This window comes from Epargyreus clarus, unplaced genomic scaffold (assembly GCF_041222505.1).
Source record: "Epargyreus clarus isolate Ecla_fem2 unplaced genomic scaffold, WU_Ecla_fem_2.2 ptg000033l, whole genome shotgun sequence".
NCBI lineage: Eukaryota > Metazoa > Arthropoda > Insecta > Lepidoptera > Hesperiidae > Epargyreus > Epargyreus clarus.
The window spans coordinates 5,406,041-5,430,070 of NW_027332238.1; the positions used below are offsets into that span (position 1 = coordinate 5,406,041).

The following is a 24,030-nucleotide window of genomic DNA, read 5'->3' on the forward strand; positions in this document are numbered from 1 at the left end:
AATGTCCATAGGCGGCGTTGACTACTTTCCATCAGGTAGCACGTCTGCTTAATCGTTAGGTTAATCAATAAAAAAAAATCAACGGGTTGCCCTCCAGGAGTGCCGGCAGAAGTGAAAACTTTCGAAACCTAACCTGAATAATAAAATATAATAAATAAAAAATGAAAATTAAATATGTCAATGGGTGTCCCATTGATATATTTTTTTATGCTGGCACAGGATGACATCTTGACTTATGCAGTTTGAAGGTAGAACCCTTTGTGGTTCGACTCCGGCGGCACCACCGCCACACCTATTTCTACCTAATAACAGCAGTGTTAGGCGCTGCTGTGTTCCGGTTTGAAGGGTGTGGTAAGGGAGATAGACTTTTCCGAGGCGTTCCAGTTTAGTCCTCAGGGGTAGCGGCGCACCTGTGGCCGACCTCAGGTAGTAATATCTAATCCTATCTGCGATTGATTACAGATGTCCATACGGCAGTAGCCACTTACCATCAGGTGGACTGCTCGTCTGCTACTCCTATATTATATTTAAAAAAATTATATTTTGTCTTATGAATTTTCGATCAGGACGCGTGTCCTGACTGACGCAAGTTTAATAAATAAGTTTTCACTTTAAAAACTAAATTGTTTGTTCCAGGAACTGTCCAAATTGGATAACCAACACCAACTCGGGTCTTCCGCTCCACCATCTAGTGCACCACTTTCGTATTCCGTCGACATCCCAGGAGACGCCATCGCTGAGGTAATTTATTTATTTATTTATTTGGGAAACAAACAATTCATACTACACTCCTTTGCAAAAAAAACGGGCGGGTTTGATTTTTTAACATTATTGGTAATAATTTAGTTCTTCAGAGGTTTTAATAGCCAAACTATGTTACTGGCACTTAATAAAGAGTCTGGGTATGAAAAAAAGTTCATTCCAAATTCAAAACTTTTGTTTTTTAAATTATTAATCCCTTTTTCATTTTGTGACACTTTTCGCGGGTTTGCGGTTAAAAGGTTATCAAGCAACTAAAAGTAACTTTTCGTTATTTTTAGTACAACAATTTATGTTTATCGCATAATTCTGCCTTATTGTGACTTAAAACAGATATCTTTGTGTCTATCGTAATGGCAGAAAAAGCAATGAGAGCTAGTAAAATTATAGCGCTGCTGGAAGAGGGGTGTAGCCAATGTTACGTCTCACAGCGGTTAAACGTGAGTCGTTCAACCGTACAAAGAACCTGGACTCGATACCAAGAGACAGGTTCCGTTCAGAGAAGGCAAGGTTCTGGGAGAAAACGTTGCACACAGCCGCGAGACGATCGCTTTTTAGTGACTCAGGCGCTGAGGAACCGCAAATGCAGTTACATAGACCTCAAAAGAAACCTTGAAGAGGTACGAGGAGCACAAGTTAGCCTATGGACTGTGAGGAGAAGACTTTTAGCTGCTGATATACGTAGTCGACGACCAGCGCGGGCCCCCAAGTTACTCCGTGAGCACCGGATTGCGCGGTTGAGGTTCGCTAGAAATTGCCTATCTTGGACACCAGGTAACTGGAGTAGCGTACTCTTCTCCGATGAGGCTCGAATTTGTCTGCATGGTGAGGACCGACGTCGGCGAGTGTTACGAAGACCAGGGGAACGCTATGCCGATGTGTGTTTTGAAGAAATCACCCCTTATGGTGGAGGGTCCGTTATGTTTTGGGCGGGCGTAACTTCCAACTATCGTACCGAGATAGTATTCATAGAAAATGGCTCACTAAATGCGCATAGGTACATAACAGAAATCCTTTCTCAAAATGCACAACCCGCACTGACTGTAATTGGTGAAGATGCCATTTACATGGACGATAATGCTCGGGCCCACCGTTCTGGCGACGTAGATGCTTATATGCAAGAGGTCGGTATTCGTCGTTTGGATTGGCCAGCGCGGAGCCCCGACCTTAACCCCATTGAGCATGTTTGGGACCTCCTAAAAAGGCGAGTACGATCTGTCCAACCACCTCCACAAAACATCAGAGAGCTTAAACGTGTAATCTCGACTGAGTGGGAACACATTCCACAGGACACCATCAAAAGCCTGGTGGGAAGCATGCCAAGACGATTACATGCCGTAATCGCTGCAAGAGGAGGTCATACTCGTTATTAATTTTTATTTTTTAATGTCTCTTTTATTAAAATACCATAAAAATACTCGTAGTCTTAATTTCATTATACCCATAAAAATGTCCATTTTAACACGGCTCTCTGTTTACATTGACTAAAACACCGATACCAGGATAAAAGTGTTAAAAAACTAGATTCTCATTGATAATAAGAAATTTCTAGTCATCCAAGCTAATGACATACTAAAAATATAATAATATTTACCCATAGAAAAGCTAAGGTAAAGTGTGTGTGTAAGGTGCCCGTTTTTTTTGCAAAGGAGTTTATATAACATAGTGAAATGGCTCATAGACACAAACAGAGGAATAAACAGTTTCCACTGTTAAATTTCACAATAAGTTAAAAAGCAAAATAAACATGAAGTACCACAATGAAGAGGGAGAGAAACACAAACATTAAAAAATTAATAAAATAAAAAATAAAATCTATAAAATGATGTAAAAATCGATGTAAGTTCTCGTATTATCTGTCGTACACTCCTGTAGCATTACCATGAGTTGGCATAGAAACGCCACTATAGAAATGGTAAATAGAATACTATTGTCATTTTGCTAGTGAATAACATAACTACTATCGTTACGGTATTTCTTGACAACGTCTGTCAAATTAATGACTCATGGGACCGAATTTGTATGGCAATAGATCATAATGACATTCGCTAGCGATTTGATTTCGATAGGTTTTTTACGTATCGAGTTACGTCACTACGGATTTTAGTTCTACGAGTAACCACCAGAGGCGCTGTACAATTTTTCATACATTTATTTTACGCAGTCGCTAGCGAGTAATACTTTTGTAAACTCATGGTAGTCCTACTGTAGAATCACACCTATCGAATTACAGTAATTGTCAGTTTTACTACTTAAGCTTAAAAATATTAACAGTCACAGCCGGATCTGTAACTAATCATATGAACAGGCTAAATTCAATTCAATTCAGTTTATTCAATTCAAATTCAAATTCAAATTTCATTTATTCAAAATTGATTCATATAGAATACTTTTTGAAAGTCAACAAACTAGCACCGCTTCGGAAGGTGTTTCGCTAAGGAGAAGAAAAAATATTAACAAAATGTAGTTTTTAGATCATTAGATCATCAACGAATGAAACGGTATTTCTCCGCACTTTTTCTTCGATCTCGTGTCTTAACTGCGCATGTCGGCATTGTTCCGCGTAATACACCATGACAGCCATTAAACGGCTGACAGAACTGTCAGCCGTTTAAGCCATTTAATGGCTTTCTTCAATTACAAGGCGGTGGCATAATATATCTATGCTTATCGATAGCTGCTAATACCTATATTGTTGTTCCAGGCCATACTATCTTCCGAGCAAGGTGGTTCCCTCCTGTCCATCCAGTCCGCACCCCCCGAGCAGAGGGAACGTCCCGAACAGAGAGATCGTCCAGTTAGTCTTCTCCTTGAACTCCCGTTAGCTACTGTAAGTATGAACGTAGAACCCGTTGTGGCACCACCGTCACACCTTTTTTTGCTTTATAATAACAGTGTTAAGCGCTGCTGTGTTCTTTGTGCTGGTTTAAGGATAGGGGCTTCAGGTAGGAATATAATCTGGGGTTGATTACAGCTGTCCAGCAGTAGCGGCAGCAGCCACGTACCGTCAGGTGTACTGCATGCGTGTTTGCTACTTGTACATTATAAAAAAAAGTGTTGAGTGGTACAATCTTTACTATAATCACAAACCACCACCACAAGACACCAGTGTCCAGGGCGTCCAAACTAATGGGATCCCAAAACGTATTTGTTACTTTAACATGAAAAAGGTACATGTTCCTCTTTTTTTATTAACTCAGTATAAACATTTTGCAAGAAATAATTTAATTTATTTCTACCCAATGCGGAGGGTAATGTTGTCGGGCGCGTGTATATCTCTTACATACATACATACATACCCACGTAGATACATACAAACATACTTAAAAAACACTACCTAAGCAATAAAACCACAAATTATTTTATATACATCTTTTCACTAAATAATTATATCTATTTTTGCTGTTACAGCAAGTCGGCGCATACCTCACAGCAATGTCACCAGTGGAGCAGGAGGAGGACTCCCTCCTAACCCTCTCGTCCGTCACCGCGCGCCCCCTACTGGCTGCTTCTAGAAAACTGCGCCCGTCTTCTGAGTTTACTGAGTAAGTTTGGTCTACTAGTCTACTGGTCTACTAGGCTACTGATTTACTAGTCTTCTAGTCTACTCATCTACTAGTCTACTAGACTTCTTGCCTACTGGTATGCTAGTCTACTGGTCTACTAGTCTACTGGTTTAGTAGTCTACTGGTCTACTAGTCTACTGGTCTACTAGTTTAAAAGGTGGTAGAACCGATGGTTTGACCGGTACCACCGCCACACCTATTTCTGTTATAACAGCATTGTTAAGCGCTGCTATGTTCTAATTTGAAAGGTACGGTAAAACACACATTATCAAGGCATTCAGCTTAGATCTCAAGGGTAGCGGCGAAGTGTGGCCGAATTCAAGTCGAACTCTAATCTCATAGGGTTGATTATAGATGTCCATGGATGGCAGTAGCCCCTTACTCCAATATTTTATTAAAGTAAATAGTACTAGCAAACCGCATACACCATCCACCTGATGAACGCCTTGGATAAATATGTCTCCCTTACCACACCCTTCAAAGCAAACACAGCAGCGCTTAACACTACTATTATTAGGCAGGAAAACGCGTGGCAGCATTCTGGAGCCGACAAAAGATCTCTTTACTAACGTCAATAATATAAAAAAAAAATTAGATGTAAGTAAATGAATAAATAAATAAATAAATGTTTCTTCTAGTCTCTCCAATCCTCCTGACGGTGGCTACGGTTGGGTGGTGGTCTTCGGTGCCTTCATGGTCCAGTTCTGGGTGGCAGGACTCTTCAAGTCCTACGGAGTCCTCTACGTGGAGATCATGGAGACCTTCCCGGACTCCAGCGAATCTGTCGCCTCTTGGATCCCAGCGGCTCTGTCTACACTCTGCTTGGCTCTTGGTACAGTCAAATGCCTACATTAGGATTCCCTGTCGTGGGTGCCTTGGACACACACATAGATAAATACGCAAATACCCAGACCCAGAACAGATATCTAAATTCGTCATTCAAATATCTGTCTAGCCGGGGATCGAACCTAGGACCCTCTGCTCCTCAGACCGGTATGGTGAACGCACCGATACGCGGGTCGCATTTGCTCAAAGAGTGAGAGGTCAGGTCATAGTCCACCTCGACTGCAAAATGCGAGTAATCCGACCAAAATTACATGCACATGTGTAATTCTGCCTTATTTCTCTTAAACTTGTCCTCTCTGTCTCTCTCACACAAACACATACATACACACACACACACATATACGCATACACAGACAGAACTTTTTGTTTTTCGATTACCCAAATAAACATCTACATTTTTTGTAAACAAACTCCCCTCCCACTTTTACAAATACACACACACCAACACCCACACACACTCACACACACACACACACACACACACACTCACACACACACACACACACACACTCACACACACACACACACACAGACACATACACACATCACTCGTTCTTCATTTTACTTCTCTTCTGCCTCTGCAGATACTCTAACACAATAAAATTGCAGCTCCACTGTCGTCGGCGCTTTGCGAGAAGTACTCCTGCAGGCTGGTGGTGTTCATCGGAGGCCTCTTCTGTGGGACAGGCCTCGCGCTGTCATTCTTCAGCACAGGCCTCTTTCATCTGCTGCTCAGTTTTGGAGTCATGACTGGTGAGTTTCTTACACTTTTTTATATGCACCTGTATATTTTTTTCATAATATAGGAGTAGCAGACGAGAATGCAGTCCATCTGATGGTAAGTGGCTACTGCCGCTCATAGACAGCTGTAATAAACCCCAGATAGGATTAGATATTCCTACTTGAGGGCGGCCACAGATGCGCTGCTACCTGTACCTTACCATGATTTTTTTACGTTTTGACAAATATGACTGTTTTGGTATTTATTTACGTATTTATTGCCCACACAATTTCCAATCAGCGCCCCTAGCGGATTGTATGAGAACTATAGTGTCAGTAACGTAACATTAAATGTCTAAATTGACAAAATAGCGCTTTATGTTTTATCTCTCCTTTTTGCGAACATGTGAGGTAGACAAAAAGACTTGAGCACTTACTATTGTTACGTTTACTCAGTCTACTGAAGCAAACGGAACAGGATAATTGATTGAGTAAACGTAACGTAAAACTGTGGTATGTTTTGAAAACTCATGGTAAGGCTACTGAGGGCTAAGCTGAATCGCCTCGGAAAAGTATGTCTCACTAACCACACTTCAAACCAGAACACAGCAGCGTTTAACGCTGCTATTATGAGGGAGAAATTGGTGTGACGGTGGTGCCACCGGAGTCAAACCAAAGGCGTAGGTATCAACGTAGCCATAAAGTCGTAGTTTATGAGCTACGTTATAGAGCTACGACGTAGACCGATGTAGCCAGTGCTACAAGTATAGCAAAATATGCTACGAAGCTCCGCTACAAATAGTAGCGTAGCTTCGTACCACCAGGTAGCCTTACCATGAGTTTTCAAAACATACCACAGTTTTACGTTACGTTTACTCAATCAATTATTCTGTTCCGTTTGCTTCAGTAGACTGAGTAAACGTAACAATAAGTAAGTGCTCAAGTCTTTTTGTCTACCTCACATGTTGCAAAAAAGAGAGACAAAACATAAAGCGCCATTTTGTCAATTTAGACATTTAATGATACTACACTATAGTTCTGATACAATCCGCTAGGGGCGCTGATTGGAAATTGTATGGGCAAATACATAAACAAGTACCAAAACAGTCATATTTGTCAAAACGTAAAAACTCATGGTAAGGGTACAGGAATACTATAATTTAGCATTCTTCTACCCGTAAACCTTTTGACAATTGTGAGCGGTCACCATGCCGGTCAGACGCGCAGAGGGTCCCGGGTTCGATCCCCGGCCAGACAGATTTCTAAATGATGAATTTAGATTTCTGTTTCTGGGTCTGGGTGTTTGTGTATTTGTCTCTGTGTGTGTCCATAGCACCCACGATACAGGGAATCCTAGTGTGGGGCTGTGAGTGTAGAAAGCGTTTTTGTGATGGATTAAATATACTCTAATTTATTATTTTCAGGTATCGGTGGTGGTCTATCAACAACTCCTGGTATCGTTATTGTCTCTCAATACTTTGATAAACACAGGTAAGATTCCCTAATATTTCTAGATCATCCTCAACTGTCCTGATGCTGGGCAAGGGTCTCCTTTCAAAGTTAAAGGGATTAAGGCCATAGTATACGGTGACAGCCTAGTGGAAAACCTAGTGTATAACAGTATAGCCTAGGTGTTAAAATTAGTTCTCGGGGAGTCCAAAATTCGAAACCTAGGAACAGAATTTTTCAAAATTATGTGAGTTTTATAAATTCACTTTCACTTACTTTAACGGTGAAGGAAACATCGTGAAGCATGTTTTCTACACACCAAAAGTTTTCAAATGTATATGAAGTGAACCAATACGCACTTGTCCAGCGCGGTGGACTATGGTCTAATCCTTCTCATTCTGAGAGGAGACCCGTGCACAGCAGTGCGACGGTAGCTGAAGTATTTGCGTTTATGCATATATCTATCTCTTTCCAGGGCATTGGCTAACGGCATATGTGTGAGCGGGACGGCTGCAGGTAGCTTCGTCTTCCCCATGCTGATTGAGAAGCTGGTGGACACTTATGGATTGCATGGAACTGTTCTTCTTCTTGGTAAGTTATTTTTACATAGAATCAGTAACCGAGCGTGCAGTCCACCTGATAGTATTTTATAATGTTACAGACATATGTAATCAACCTCAGATAGGATTGGATTTCTATCTAAGGTTGGTCACAGTATTGCTACTGAGGACTAAGCTAAGGAAGCACACGTATCTCCCCTCTCTTCTTTTTTTCCTTATTTCTCTTGTATCTATCTTACCACATCTTTCAAACCTTACCTTACCACATCCTTCAAACCAGAACGCAGTAGCACTAGACTGCTTTTACTCGTATAAAGGCAGAAATAGGTGTATATCTCATTCGTTGGCATGTCCATGTTTTGTGAAGGTGGTAGAAGCCTTTGTGGTTCGACTCCGGCGGCACCACCACCAAAGCTATTTCTACCTAATAACAGCAGTGTTAGGCGCTGCTATGTTCTGGTTTGAAGGGTGTGGTAAGGGAGACATACTTTTCCGAGGCGTTCCAGCTTAGTCCTCAGGGGTAGCGGCGCATCTGTGGCCGACCTCAGGTAGGAATATCTAATCCTATCTGGGGTTGATTACAGATGTCCATGGGCGGCAGTAGCCACTTACAATTAGGTGGACTGCATGCTCGTCTGCTACTCCTATATTATAAAAAAAAACAAAGAAATGTCCTACAGTGTAAATGGCTAGACGGCTAACTTATGAGGTGTCTTCAAAATTGTGGGAGTGACATTGAGTATTATTTTTCAATTAATTATTTATTCTTAAAGCTTTTAATTATTGTTCAAGTGAAAACTTCTAGCGGCGCTGCGCACTTTTGTGATGGGTAAAAAATGATAAACTCGCGTCAGGATGCGTGGCCTGATCGAAAATTCGTAAGACGTTGTAATAGTTCTAAAGTGTTAAAATGTAATATAAATTGCCAAGTTTTTGTATGATAGGACATAGGATAAATGAATATTTTATTTTATTACATAAATACTTTTATACTGATAACTAGCTGACCCGACAAACGTTGTGTTGCCATATAAATAAAAAAATGTTAAGGGTGAACAACCCTTATCACTTAGGGGGATGAAAAATAGATGTTGGCCGATTCTCATAGATACCGGATAAGCACAAAAAGTTTCATCAAAATCGGTCAAGCCGTTTCGGAGGAGTATGGCAACGAAAACTGTGACACGAGAATTTTATATATTAGATTAAAGCAATTCGTGCAAAATTCCCTAACCATTCCAAAATAACAAAAATGAAAGAAAGAAAGAAAGAAACATTTATTCGGATAATTGCAACACAAATGAGATACTATAATAGAGAGAGACAAAAAAATGCATATTAATAATTAAGTTTTTACTATTGCCGGCACTCCCGGAGTGCGACCCGTTGATTTTTTGTTCTTAATTTATTTACTTCTACCATAGATTAGTAAAGATACTTCGCCGCCTTGAAATTGAATGAAGCCACAAACGGCTTATTTGTAAGTTCTTCTTTTGAATTCTTGACAAATAAAAACATTTTTAGAGAAAATTTACGAATAAATAACTAATACTGCGTAATTTACATAATAAATAAATAATTATTTCAAATATTTTATGGACATGTTAGCACGGAGACGTGGCAAAACTTTTTTACGCAACTATTTCAATTGTCAAAACTGGGTACATTGTCTTGTTAGGAGTGAGTAATCTTTACTAATCTATGACTATGACGTCTCTGGAGATCCAGGAGCTGGCACGCATTTTGCTCAACGAATTGCTATAGCAATTCAAAGAGGAAATGCTGCCAGCATCTTGGGTACCTTGCCCAAGGAAAGCGATGGTGATCATTTTTTATGGTAGTTTTTATGTTTTTATATTTTTGTATTTCGTTATTGTATATATGTACATTTTGTAAATAAGTTTCTATTAGTATATAATTTGATTATTTTTTTTTTAGTTTAATTAGTATTTAATTTTATTGTTTCAAATATTGTATATAAGCTTATTATTATCCAATAAATAAATATCTATGACTTCTACGTATTCTGTCCCCAGGTGGTGGGATGCTGCACGTGTGTGTGTCAGCGACGCTGTACCGCGCGCCGCCACCGCGCGAGCCCCCCACCACCGAGACCACCACGCTGCTGCAGGACCTCGTCGATGGTGAGTTATAATATAGGAGTAGCAGACGAGCATGCAGCCCACCTGGTAAGCTACTGCCGTATGGACATCCGTAATCAACCCCAGATACGATTTGATATTCCTACCTGAGGTCGGCCACAGATGCGCCGCTACCCCTGAGGACTAAGCTGGAACGCCTCGGAAAAGTATGTCTCTTCAAACCCTTCAACCAGAACACAGCAGCGCTACACTGCTGTTATAACAGAAATAGGTGTGGCGGTGGTGCCGCCGGAGTTGAACCCAAAGGGTTCTACTACCAAAAGTTACCACCCTTATCGTCATCAACCCATTACTGTCCCACTGCTGAGCGCTGCTCTCAGAATGAGAAGGATTAGGCTATAGTCCACCGCGCTGGACAACTGCGTATTGGTATACTACACATACCTTCGAAAACTTTTTTAAAGATCTTTTAGGTATGATTTCCTCACTATGTTTTCCTTCGCCGTTAAAGCAAATGATAATTAATTTGTAATTTCGTATACAGCTTTGGCGGCGGGAGATCTCCCTGTGTGCTAGGTGATCATGCCCGGGGAGCGGCCGTACTCCGCCAGTCTCAGTTCGGAGCTTGTATATATGCAACATATTTAGAAAACTTCCATAGCGTGATTCAGAATATTTGTTCAGTATTTAGAACTGGTCGAAATACTGATTACAAATAAAAGGAGTAAATTCAAAATTTAAAAGGTTGACGTTTCTGTCATAACACACATTGTACATACAGTCGGTATTCAGATTTCGTCACGGGACGTATAATATAATTTATATTTATTACGGGGGTCCTGGGGACCTATTTGGACGTCGCGAGTGTGTGTGCATCACGGTCGATCGGTCGCCGAAGGGAGCACCGCACAGTTCTACGGTATTTATACATATATTCACCTACATTATTGTTTCTAGCGCACAAGGGTTCCAAATTATATATCGGATTAGAAACCAGCGACCTAAAACTCTACATTTTGGTCACTTCGAGTCGGATTCGGGTTTCCGTGCTCGCAAGTATATTCTTGTGTGTTGGTGAACAGTAGTGTAGACATCGGCACACGTCCACGTCGTTTGTAAATACTTTGCCGGATTATAAGTATTTACAGCGGCTGGACAAATTCAAAAAACTGTGTACTCTACAATTATTACGTAGGGATACACGTATTTATTTCGGTTACTATTTTATTTATGTACATCGGGTACTACAAGAAACGTCAACGGTTTTAGGCGTTCTTTCGGACTATTATTAGTGTTTCGGTCGGGCTTGTATTGAGCATTCTTCTGTTTCGGGTTGTGTCGGTTGAAGGTGGTAGAACTCTACGTGGTTCGACTCCGGCAGCACCACCGCCACATCTATTTCTGCCATTACAGCAGTGTTTAGAGCTGCTGTATTTTGGTTTGAAAAAGGTGTGGTAAGGGAGATATACTTAATCGAGGCGTTCCAACTTAGTCCTCAAGAGTAACAGCGCACGTGTGGTCATTTACACCAGGTGGAGGTGGACTGCATGGTCGTTGTTTACTCTATTATTTCGGTCGGTTTTATTTCGGTTTGGATTTTTATTATTGCGGATTATAATTTACATTCGGTAATATTTTGTGCTTTCATATTTGTCAAGTCGGTTGACATATAATTTTGTGACAGCGTTCTATCGGTTTAAATTTAATTTAATTTTTTCTTAAGGTAAAGTCACCTATTTCCGCGGTATTTTCACCAAAACTAGAAAGAGCGTCAAATATTAAGCATTTACTGCGGCTTAAAAAGGAATTAGATAATTTTATCAAAAGCTTTAGTATGTGTTCTTTTGAAATAGACTCGACTTTTTACGGTAAAATATGAATTTAAACGTGTATTTAAAATAAATATGAACCAAGTCAGAAAACCCTAATTCCGATGTAAAAATCCTTATTCCGATGTATTTGATTCCTAATTCCGAGTATACAAAATAAGGGAGTGAAAGAGATAGAACGACTGCTACATGGTGTATAAAAATAAATATTATTTATTTACTTAGGTTTCAATTTTTATTTAATTTTTTTTTATTATTTAAAGAGTAGCTTTATGAAAAGTATTCTTAGCTAAATAAAGAATAATAAATAAATATAAGGAATAAAGGGAAACTGCCAAAATAAAACTTTGTTACAATATAGTTTCTTGAATGGTTAATTTAACTTATGGATTTAATAATAATAATAATAATAATAATATACTTTATTCACCACAATTGCAGTACACAGTACAATTTTTAAAACTAAATATACTAAAATAAAAATTAAAAAAATAAATTTAAGAAAAAAAAAAAAACAAAATCACAAAAAAACAAAAATAATTACAAGAAAAAAATAAAGAAATAAAAACTTGAACAAAACAAACAAAAGGCAATAACAAAGCAAAGGTTATAAATTATAATTATAACTTATAATTATCTAGTGCCGTTAAAGTACTATGCGCTGCAACAATCGCGAAAGGGAGCAACCTCAGAATTATGCCATGAGCGGTTAAAAACACCTACCCACAGCTCTGGTTTTCAGTTTGCCCCATGATACGAGGCGGCTCGGACGGCCGCCGCCTGCCCGAAACAGTTATCTTACGAATCATTTTTGATGTATATAATATACATATGTTCGAAACTGCACTGGGTTACTACTCATTGTTTATATAAATTGGTAAGTACAAATATTTTATAGACACAATATGTACACTACAAATAATCTTATTATTGAGCCAAGCAATTTTAAGTACTATCTTATTATTCACAGGACGACTTAGAATGGAACATTTCCGTATGACTATAGCCATGCGCTCCGATAATACCCTCCCACTACCCAGTAGCACCGCGCCCGAAATGTGGAAACCAGCATCCATGCCAATGAGCTACAAATTAGAGGTAGGTTATGGTTACTTCAGATAAAGCCCTAACTAGAACTAAGGCAAAGGAATTATAATAGGTATTTAATATACGTGTGTGTAGTATAAAATATGTGTACGTGTGCGAGCGTTGTTCAATATGGGATAATAACTTTTTACTATGTTTCCTATTATACTTTAGTTAGTTATATCTTCTTTTTGTTTTTGTAATAGTAACATTTTTAGTTTATATTTAAAACTCCCTATTGTTTTTAGGTTCCGAAGAGGAGGCGGTAGGTTATTCCAACATTTCGTGGCGCTGTACCTGAAGCTGCCCCTGAAAGCAGCTGAGCAGTAGGATGGGTACCACAATTTATCCGGAGCAGATCGTGTTCTATTGTGTAAATAATCCCTGGCCCACGCCAGCTTGTTGAAGAGGTATAAAGGTTCTTTATTATTTATAATGCCAAATAGTAACGTGGCGAGATGTAATTGCCTGCGGAAGTCCATTTTTAGTATGTTGGCTGTATTAATGTAGGGAGTAACATGGGAGCGAGGCGGGATATTAAAACAAAAGCGCGCACAGGCATTCTGTACTCGTTGGATTATTTTCTTTGTACGTGCTAGAAGACGTGGCCCAATGAGGGTGTCTCCGTAATTTAACTTAGACAAAACAAGGGCTTCGCAAAGGTTAACGCGTAATGTCACACTAAGATAATCTTTAATACGGTATAAAATTTTCAGTCTATAGTAACAGTTACGTACCGTGTTCATAATATACTTCTCAAATCTAAGATTTTCATCAATGATCACCCCAAGATTTCGTGCCTCAGTCACCCTATCTATTGGTTCACCGTCTAAAGTAATCGTCGGACTTTTTGCACCTATTTTACGGATCTGTGTTGATGTTCCCAAAATCAGAAACTTAGTTTTTTTCGGGTTCAACACTAAGGCGTTGCGTTTAGACCACCGAGATATATTTTCACGGTCAGAATTTAATTTCTTTACTGCCGTATCCGTATCACCTGGTTTGAATGAGATATATATTTGTAAGTCATCTGCATACATGTGAAATTTGCACAATTTTATATTTTCTATTACATCCGCACTATATAAGATGAACAGGAGAGGCCCCAAAATAGACCCCTGAGGTACTCCTCGAGTAATAATCTTGGCAGTTGACTGGTTTATGAAACTATTACCATCTTTACGAAGTTCAACCAATTGCGTTCGGTTTATAAAATAACTTTCGAACCACTTTACAGCTTTTAAGCTAAAGCCATAGAACGAGAGCTTAGAGAGCAGCAGTGCAATGTTAAGGGTTTCAAACGCGCGCGAAAAGTCTAGTAAAGTCAAAATAGTACCCTCCCCTTTGTCCTGGGCGGACAAAATTTCATCAACTACCTCCATTAAAGCCGTAGTTGTGCTATGCTTCTTCCTAAATCCAGATTGCCTGAGAGGTAAAATATTATTCAACTCGAGGTAGCTAATAATTTGGCCAGAAGCTATTTTCTCAATAACTTTTGACAGGCAGGGAAGGATGCTAATGGGTCGCAGGTCAGAGAGGGCGACTGGATTATCTATTTTTGGGACAGGCTTTACCAGGGCTCGCTTCCACACTTCAGGAAAGATACTAGTTTCAAACGACTTGTTTATTAAGGTTGTTATTGTCGTGAGACAGTTGGGTAGTACTAACTTCCACATATCGAGTGATATTCCGTCACATCCCACTGCATTAGAGCTTAGTGCATTAAAAACTTTAAGCACTTCACATTCTGAAACAGGCCTAAATTGAAATGAATCCGAAGAATACCTATTAAATTCAAACGATGTGAGCAGTGACATAGACACATCACTTCCACCAGGCATTAGCAAAAAGTGGTCATTCAGCACATTAGGATCTTGGAGATGTGAAGGGAGAGAGCTGTTTGTGTTTTTTATTTGAACGTGCCGCTTAATATGTTTCCACATTTCCTTAGGTTGACTTAACTTGGAATTGACATAAAACTTAAAATATGCCGATTTTTCACGGACAATAGCGGAACTTACAATATTTTTAAGCTCTTTATAATATTTTTTATGCAAGTCCAGCTTAGTATTACGTGCTCTCACCTGCGCCTGATCTCTCGTTTTCATCATTTCCCTAATATTAAAAGTGATCCAGGGGTAACTGTTTTTATTTTTTAAATAACAAATTCTGAGTGGTGCATATTCGTCAAATATATTTATAATAATAGTATTGAAATAATTAAGCATGTCATTTACATTATCCAGTGTTAATATAAAATCCCAATTTATACAATCCAAGTCTTCCACGAAACAATCAATATTTATACTTTTTAAAGACCTGAACGTCACCCACTGAGGCTTAATACGCTCTTTAGGAAGGTCGAGAACACAAGTAACAAACGCGTGGCTACTTAGTTCTTTTATATGGTCAACATAGACACAAGGTATCGGAGCATCAACACATACCAGGTCAAGAAGAGTTTCACTGCTGTCCGTAAAATGCGTCGGTTCTGATACTAGCTGTGATAGGTTATTGCCCCTTAAAAAATCGGAGAGCATATTACAGTTAGCATGTTTTTTATTCAAATAATCAATATTAAAATCCCCCACTAACACTGTGTAATCGAAATGGGTAAAGGAACTTATGGATTCGCTAAGAGCATCGAAAAATAGTTGTATGTTTAGCCAAGGCGGGCGATAAGCAGTGCCAACGAGTACAGATTTACCTGTAACTTTAATACTTAGCCACATTTGCTCAACCGTAGGGCAACACGGATGCTCAAGTATTTGTGCCTTTATATCTTGTTTTAAATAAAATCCTACGCCTCCTCCGCGCGCGCGCACTTCAACTGGCCGGGGAATGTGTCGAAGCCGGTATCCCGGGACTACTGGGGCACGGCCCTCCTCCCCGACCCGAAGCCACGTCTCATTGATCGCCATTATATCGACTGAGCGACGCATCATAGCTGCCATAAATTCATCGTGATTTGTGCCTAAAGAGCCGGGATTCAACAAACCAATTTTTAATTTATTAACCTTAATCATTTTTATAAACATAGAACCAATAAGACCAAGTTACTATAAAGTCGTAACCACAGTTTAGCAAAAATAATCCAACTAAATGTAATATATTATAATTTTTTTTTGAATGAGGAAATATTTCCTTAATAGGTGAGATTAGCTTAAATATAGATATTATATAGTCAAAAAAAGAATTGATCTTAAATAAGTGGTATTTGTTAAATACATGTAGATAGATTAATACGAGTAGAATTATATTGCAGCGCATAATATTATAACAGCAAAGCACGATAAAGGTATTTTTATACCCCACGAAATAACATAGGAATTTTCTTCCCTGACTTGTCTTTATTATGCTACAAGATATGCAGTAGTGTGAGTAACAATATAAAAACAGAAATTTATTATCATTTAACAAAGACTTATTAGACAAAACATTTAAACATTTTATATTTATATAACTTTCAAAATTTGTGTGATATTTTATAGGGAGCAAAGTGAGACAATATTGTATAGCTAATACTACAAAAGCAAAAAATGTAATTACCTTTAATTTATAGTATAAACTTAACAAGTTATGTAATAATGTGTATTGCGACAAACGTTTTACAAGCCAAAAATTTTGTTTACATCTGCATCAGTACGGACCCGATAGCGGGGTGACTCAGAATCCCGCCGCGCGTAAATGTAACCGTCTCGCGTCCACATGTAACGCCAACCTTTGCGCCGTCCCTCCTCCCGTACTTTGTAAAAAAGTTGCTTGTTATTGTGTGTTAGACGTTCGTTGATATAAAATGTACGGGGCTCCGATCCGACGATCACTCCGGCGGTGTCGGCTCCGCGGCGAACGCGCGCCGCCTTCAACAGTTGGTCACGCACCGTCCGTCGCGCTAGACGAACAACTAAGGGCCGCGGTCTCTGCTTAACCGCACCTGTCACATTGTCGTGATGCCGCCGGACACCAGTACGCATCGCACTTACGACGTCGCGCTCTTCCAACGGAACACCAATCTTAGTAGCTATTAATGAGACGATGCTAAGGAGATTCTCGCCTTTAGTTTCATCTACGCCCGAGATTTCGACATCGGTCAAAAACATTGCTTGGTCGCGGTCGTTAAGCTGGCACCTTAGCTCAGTCAGAGACTCCTCCAAATTAGAGGCAACCGAAGGAACATTTGTATCGGGTGCCCTTTGTTCAAGCAATTCGACCCTCTTTTCGACCTCGCCAACCCTATTACTTAGATCTCCTATGTTCTTATTAATTTTTAAAATTTCATGGCGGAAACAGGTCATCTCCCTTAATATATTGCTAAGCTGTTCACGAATAAATTTAATGTCCGTAGTTAAATCAACATTCTCACAACGCCCTCTATCGGCTGAGTCAATACGCGCATCTGTGAATTCCGTGTCCGTGCCACTGCTGCCATCTGGACTCGGCGTACAAACAGCCGCTGCGCTTGCGCCGGGGGCCTTTAACTTACATTCCCTGCATTGCCATTTCTGCGTGCGAGCGTCATTGCTGACTTTAACGCATTGCTTGTGGAATGAAAGCGAACATTTATTGCATTTAACTGATTCGGATATAGAAGCGAATCTTCCGCAAGCGCCACACTTGTTTGCCATAGTTTTAGCTACTAAGGTCTTATGTAAAAGATCCAAATGTACTAAGAGATGGCGCTGTTCACAATACTTGTATCTTGTTTATATTTATGTTTCTCTTGAATATGATTAATTAATGCACTTTTTGCAATATTGTTTCTTTTAACACTATTTTCACTTTGTTTGTAAATAAAAATTGTTGAAGACAAAAGGAAGTTTTATTAGCGCTTGCACCTCCAATCAACAGCTGATTGTGACGGTACTATCAGCTGATCACCTTAGAATGAGTCGATTAGCACAGAAACCGTATATTTATTTTCGATCACTTCTGTCTGCACACTGCACCACACTACACGACTGCAATGTCCACATATACAACGCAAAACTTGCTCTAAAATTATCAAATTAAAATAAAAAAGAATAACACAATAAGAATTTCGTGCTGTGACAGCCGGCCGAGCTACCCTCCCTCCCTCCCTCCCGATTTCATGTTAATTTGTTTAAAACTACGGTCAATTCGTGTATCTGCAATAAAATTTTGGACATTCTCTTTAATGTACTTTATACTAGGGCTTATCATACACCAGAAATAATAATAATATGGAATATCATATGCGGTTTGTAGAATTATTTTGTTTTGAGTAATTTAATCGAATCAAAACATCGTAAAATGTTCTAGTTTTTAATTAAATAACTAATAAAGTCGTATAACAATGTTAATTATTCATTATTTAGGATTAAGCGAATTACTGATACAAAAAATAGAAACGTTCTTAAAAACCGCTTAAAACTTTAAACACCCTGTATAGTATTTTGTCGTTGTGCCGCGGATTAATGTGCCCATATAACCTAATTCCGACATATATACATCGGAATAGCGTTTCATAACTAAAAATCACGTTTCCAAATTCCGATTATTAAATAATAAAAGCCTTTTACACAATTTAGAGGCAGAAAGATGCTTTATTGAAATATTAATGTAATAATATACAATACTTGTTCAATATTACATCGATATCTGGATGAACTTCATTTTCTCTCCTTAATTGTCCCATAGAAAAAATTAGGAAAGTACATAGATAGGTCATCTTTGGTATTATATAATTAGGTAATGCAGTATAATTCAGTACCTCGGAAAATGATTTCAATATTAATTGAGTATTAAATTAGTCAAATCCGGAGCAAGACGTGCTTATTCATAAAAACAACTACAAAAATTGAAATTTAAAACAAGTCTATGAAATTGCTATTCCGTGGTATACCTCGGTTTAAGGGACAGCCTAAAATATTTGGCACCTAATGCCGCTGCATATTTAAACTTATTTTTACCCTTATCTGTTAAGAAATAAGCACAATATTTAATTGTTTTCGATTCCATATATAATCCATATAATGTTTTCATCGAAATACTATCACACATATGTAAATTTATCGAAATAATCACTATTTGAGAAATCGTGACATTCACGTGCAAAAGGCCCAAAATGTATGAAGCATACGTTTGAGTTAGTCACTAGTTCAAAACTATGAGATTATTTTAAAAACAATACACATAATGCTATTATGGTGGGTATGTAACAATAGAGTGATAAATTATTTACTAAATGAGATACCTTTCAGTAAAAACGATTTCGTAAATAATTAGTAAAAGCTGTTTTACTAAATACCGCGGAATTTGGTGCCAATTTGTGAACCCCTCGGACTTAGGTGACTTTACCTTATTTCATTTTTTTGAAATGGCTCCTAAATCTAAACAAAGGTTGAATAAATTAAAATACGATTTAGCAATCCATAATTTGGATTCTATTTACGATCTTTCTCAGCGGGAACCTAAATCTGAAATAGATAAAAATAATTTTAAAATACGGTATCATGATTTGGATCGTAATTATGAAGAATTTACGTCGATGTTTTTGGAGCTGCAATCGGAATTGGACGAAGGCTCTGATGTGGATTATTCGGACGATTTTAAAAAATATAATGGAATATATTATGATATCAAGAGGAAGTTTTTGGAAATATCATCTTCGGAGACTGAACATGGTTCGGAGTTCAGGTCAATGGATGATGGTGACAAGCGGAAGCGGGTGGTTTTACCACGGATACAGATTCCTACATTTTCGGGAAAAATAGAAGAATTTGTTTCATTTATGGATATATTTAATTCTTTGATATGTGAAGATAATGCTTTATCTGATTCGGAGAAAATGTATTACTTATTAGGTTCATTGGCTGGAGAACCAAAGGTTTTATTGCAACACTTATCTATTTCGGGAGATAATTTTTCGGTTGCTATGGATCTATTGAACAATAGATATAATAATAAAAGATTGTTAGCAGATAAACTATTTTATAATTTGTTTTATATTTCACATGTCACCAAACATTTAAGTTCTATTAAATTATTTTTAAATACATTATTAGAAAATACGAAAGCGCTAGAAAAGATGAATTTTCCGGTTGATCAGTGGACTCATTTATTATTTTACATTAATTTTCAAAAATTAGATAATAGTCTAAAAAAAGGTTTTGAAGAACGGTTTACAGGAAAGGAGTTTCCGGAATTTAAGGATTTAATAAAGTTTTTGGAAAATGAACTTAGGATTTTAGAGTCAAGTGGTGATTCACATCGGGCATATGGCACTACTTAAACTCATGCGGCATTTCAGGAAAATAGGCAGGTAGGCTGCAAATGTTGTAAAAAGGGAATACACCATCTTTCCAAATGTAATAAATTTTTATCTTTAAGGGTGGGTCTTAGGAAAGACTTTATTAAAGAAAATAAACTATGTTTTAGATGTTTTAACTCTCATAAGATAGCGGACTGTCAATCTTCATGGGTTTGCTTTAAGTGTAAGTCACCTAAGCATCATCATCTTATTCACATGGATTTACCTCACTACCAGACAGCATCGGGCAGTGCAAGGTCGGCGGCGACACCGACTGTGACCGGTAACAGTAGGGCACATGCTTCTAATGTTGTCGCGGATAGGGTGGAGGATAATCCATATACTGCATCTGTTAGCGGATCTAACAGGGCAAATATTACGGTTTCGAATCAAGGTGGTGCTTCGTTGACTTCTAACATGATTGAAGGTAACATGTTTAATCGTACGGTTCTTTTGTCTACGGCCATGGTGCATATTAAGGATGAACATGGTCAATATCAAGAAGCGCGTGCGTTATTGGACAACGGTAGTCAAGGCAGTTTTATTTCGGAGAGTTGTGCTAATAGATTAGGTTTAAGACGGTTTAAAACAAATGCTTCTACAGTCACGGGACTGAGTGGCATACCAGTGGATAGTGGTAGAAATGGGGTTAATTTAACGATTCGACCGCGGTTTTCACGTCGACCGTTATTGGTATCTACCGCTACTATTTTAAATAAAATAACTAATCAGTTGCCTAGTTTCAATTTACCTCAAGAGATTTGTAGTCATTACAAAGGACTACCTCTTGCGGATGAATATTTTTACCTTAGTCGGGAGGTTGATATTTTAATCGGTGCGGATTTATTAGGAGAGGTTATGCTCGGGGATATTGTTAAAATAAACAATGATTTGCCTCGTGCTATGGAAACTATTTTCGGTTATGTATTGTCGGGGCCTTTTTCATACGCGGTAAATAATGATGAAGGTGCCCAGAATATTAACGTTTGCCAAACATTTACAAACGTACAATCGGATAATTTTGTATATAAAGTTAGGGACACTAACGATAATCCTAGCGTCATTGCGGATCCAAGACATTTGGATCATAAAATTTATAATAAAAAATATCATCACCGGGATGATACACGGCGATATGCGGTAGGTTCGCCATATTTACCAGATACGTTTACGGTAAATAGTTCCTTTTCATCGGTGAGAAAACGGTTCTCTAATATGGAAAAACGACGTACGGTAAATAATTTTCGGAAAAAGATATTAATTTGATTTAGCGGTTTTAAGGTTTTAGATATATTTTTATGTTGTTAATTAATTCAATTCTTTTTATTGGTAAAGGTCTATTGGTTATTTTCGTTGTAGGATATTTAGTTTTATTATTTTTTTTTGGTCAAATGGATTGACACAATGGTTTCATTACCTACGGATAGGGTGAATGCCACCGGGGTATTTCACATTGCAAACGGATTTTGCTTTTCTTTTATTTTAAAGATTTGTTTTATTATTGGGGTTTCGCGGTTAATGAATCCTAAAACTTTATGGTGTATATCTTTTTGAGTTTTTATTTGTTCTTGTGCAAAGGTTGTACAATGCACATTTAGAGTCAACGATTTGACGACGGAAGGTTTTCTTGTAGCATTAACTACATTTACTTCTCGGCTGGGTCTTTCACATGTCATTCGGTTTGACTGTGGGACAAATGATACAACTGCAAGAAGACATTTAGATGAAGAGCAGGCTGCATAGTCAGCAAAAACTTTAATGAAACGGATGATTGGTGAACTTGTTTTAACATATGAAGAGCTGCTAGAAACTGTATTTACCAGGAGGGAAGCAGAACTCAACTGTAGACCAATGTGTGCAGTTACGGAAGATCCTCATGGTTTATCGGTAAATCCTTATTATTGGAACTGGAACATAACTTGGCGGAGTTACCAAAACAATAGAGTGAAGAGATATTAATTGGCGCAAGCTCTTTATCAAAAGATTTTGGAGAAGATGGAGAAGTTAATATCTTCACTCGCTTCAAACTAGAAGTAAATGGACTTAACCTGGAGGATCACCTACAATCGGAGATTTAAGTTTATAAAAAGAAGAAAACTTGTCTTCTTTAAAATGAAATTGGTTCGGATTTTGGTTACTGCCTGAGAAAGATTAGTGTATTACTTGGATAGTTAACCTGAAAACAACATTGGTTATATTTATTCGGCCTATGGTTAAGTTTCGTAGGCTGCCTTCGGAATAGGGTTGTCACAAACTTATTTTTGTTACTTTATGTTTGTTTATGATCGGTGTAAGGTTTTATTTTTTGGATTTTGGTTGATAAAGGCTTGGCCTTTCTCGGGCGGGGGTATGTTCAGTATTTAGAACTGGTCGAAATACTGATTACAAATAAAAGGAGTAAATTCAAAATTTAAAAGGTTGACGTTTCTGTCATAACACACATTGTACATACAGTCGGTATTCAGATTTCGTCACGGGACGTATAATATAATTTATATTTATTACGGGGGTCCTGGGGACCTATTTGGACGTCGCGAGTGTGTGTGCATCACGGTCGATCGGTCGCCGAAGGGAGCACCGCACAGTTCTACGGTATTTATACATATATTCACCTACACTATCGTCACTAGCGCACAAGGGTTCCAAATTATATATCGGATTAGAAACCAGCGACCTAAAACTCTACAATATTCGTGGCGCCATTTCTTAACGAGTAACGGAAAGTCGCTACATAGCATTTCTTTACCAAATTTCTTGCTCAGAAATCGTGATATGATCTGGCTTTTTTCAGGCAAAGTGGATAAGGACAACCGCCTGCAAAGCCTCTTCCAGCCTGATTCGGAGACGCTCGCCCTAAACCAGAAGAACTCCCTCATCAGCGAGGACGCGAAGCCTGCTAACCTGCTCTCCGAGATCATACACCCCAGCTTAATTGAGGTGAGAATTAAGACTTGCAACCCTTATACTCTGGAGCTGCAACCCCTTTTGTTTTATCTTCTTTTATAATATAGGAGTAGCAAGCGAGCAGGAAGTCCACCTGATGATATGTGGCTACTGCCACCCATGGATATTTGTAATCAACCCCAGATAGGATTTGATTCCTATCTCACGTTGGTCCCAGATATGCCGCTACCCCTGAGGACTAAGCTGGAACGACTCGGAAAAGTATATCTCCCTTACCACACTTCAAACCAGAACACAGCAGCGCTACACAGCTGTTATAACAGAAATAGGTGTGGCGGTGCCCTGAAGACGAACCACAAAGGATTCTACCAGTGTGAAATCTACTTTAAAATTATTTCTACATATTTGTTTCAGGTGGCTAGACCACCGTTTCCATCACAGATGTCGGATTCTGAAGATTCTGAAGGCATGGATGTGCTCGGCGTGGTCGGTCAGTAACTCCTTTAAGTTAAATACGAGTAAAAATTCACTACAGGATGTTTTTTTTAATTAAATGGCTAAATCAAAATCATAAATACCGAACAATGCTGGAAGGAGTTTAAAAGCCGATTGTGCCAAAAATTAAAACTGCATAGGTTGCGAAGTAAATCTATATTCAATTTAAAAAAAGAACCTACTTTGTTGTATTTTTTATACTGCCATTAAATACTTAATGTCGTTTAAAGGTTTTTTTATTTATTTACTCTTTATTGACCATGTTAAAAACAGTGTGGTGCAAAAGGCGGACTTAATGCTAAATAGCATTTTCTCCAAGTCAACCTTAGGGATGTGCAGAAAAATTAAAGGCGGTACAACTGTACTAAAAAATAATTATTACTACAATATTAAAACAAAAGAATTACATCTATACTAAAAAAAAATGTGAGCCGTCACGGGACG

General features: G+C 38.4%; 2 protein-coding genes across 2 annotated transcripts in view; one reads left to right on the forward strand and one right to left on the reverse strand.

Moving 5' to 3' along the window:
- The window catches only part of Sln (monocarboxylic acid transporter silnoon), a 38,326-nt gene that overhangs the window by 8,055 nt on the left and 6,241 nt on the right, over positions 1–24,030 (forward strand). The window contains exons 2-11 of the mRNA XM_073090734.1: positions 637–741; positions 3,464–3,589; positions 4,171–4,304; positions 4,964–5,157; positions 5,781–5,924; positions 7,316–7,382; positions 7,816–7,931; positions 9,937–10,044; positions 22,979–23,124; positions 23,506–23,581. Coding sequence (XP_072946835.1) covers positions 637–741; positions 3,464–3,589; positions 4,171–4,304; positions 4,964–5,157; positions 5,781–5,924; positions 7,316–7,382; positions 7,816–7,931; positions 9,937–10,044; positions 22,979–23,124; positions 23,506–23,581 — 1,216 coding nt within the window. The remainder of the gene's footprint in view (positions 1–636; positions 742–3,463; positions 3,590–4,170; positions 4,305–4,963; positions 5,158–5,780; positions 5,925–7,315; positions 7,383–7,815; positions 7,932–9,936; positions 10,045–22,978; positions 23,125–23,505; positions 23,582–24,030) is intronic.
- On the reverse strand, positions 16,404–17,249 carry LOC140755460 (uncharacterized). Its single transcript, XM_073090733.1, has one exon. The coding sequence runs from the start codon at positions 17,210–17,212 to the stop codon at positions 16,526–16,528; it is 687 nt and encodes a 228-aa protein (XP_072946834.1). The 5' UTR covers positions 17,213–17,249; the 3' UTR covers positions 16,404–16,525.

Bases quoted from the DNA above. Each gene is read 5' to 3' on its own strand.
- LOC140755460 (XM_073090733.1), bottom strand. From the start codon at position 17,212: ATGACCTGTTTCCGCCATGAAATTTTAAAAATTAATAAGAACATAGGA.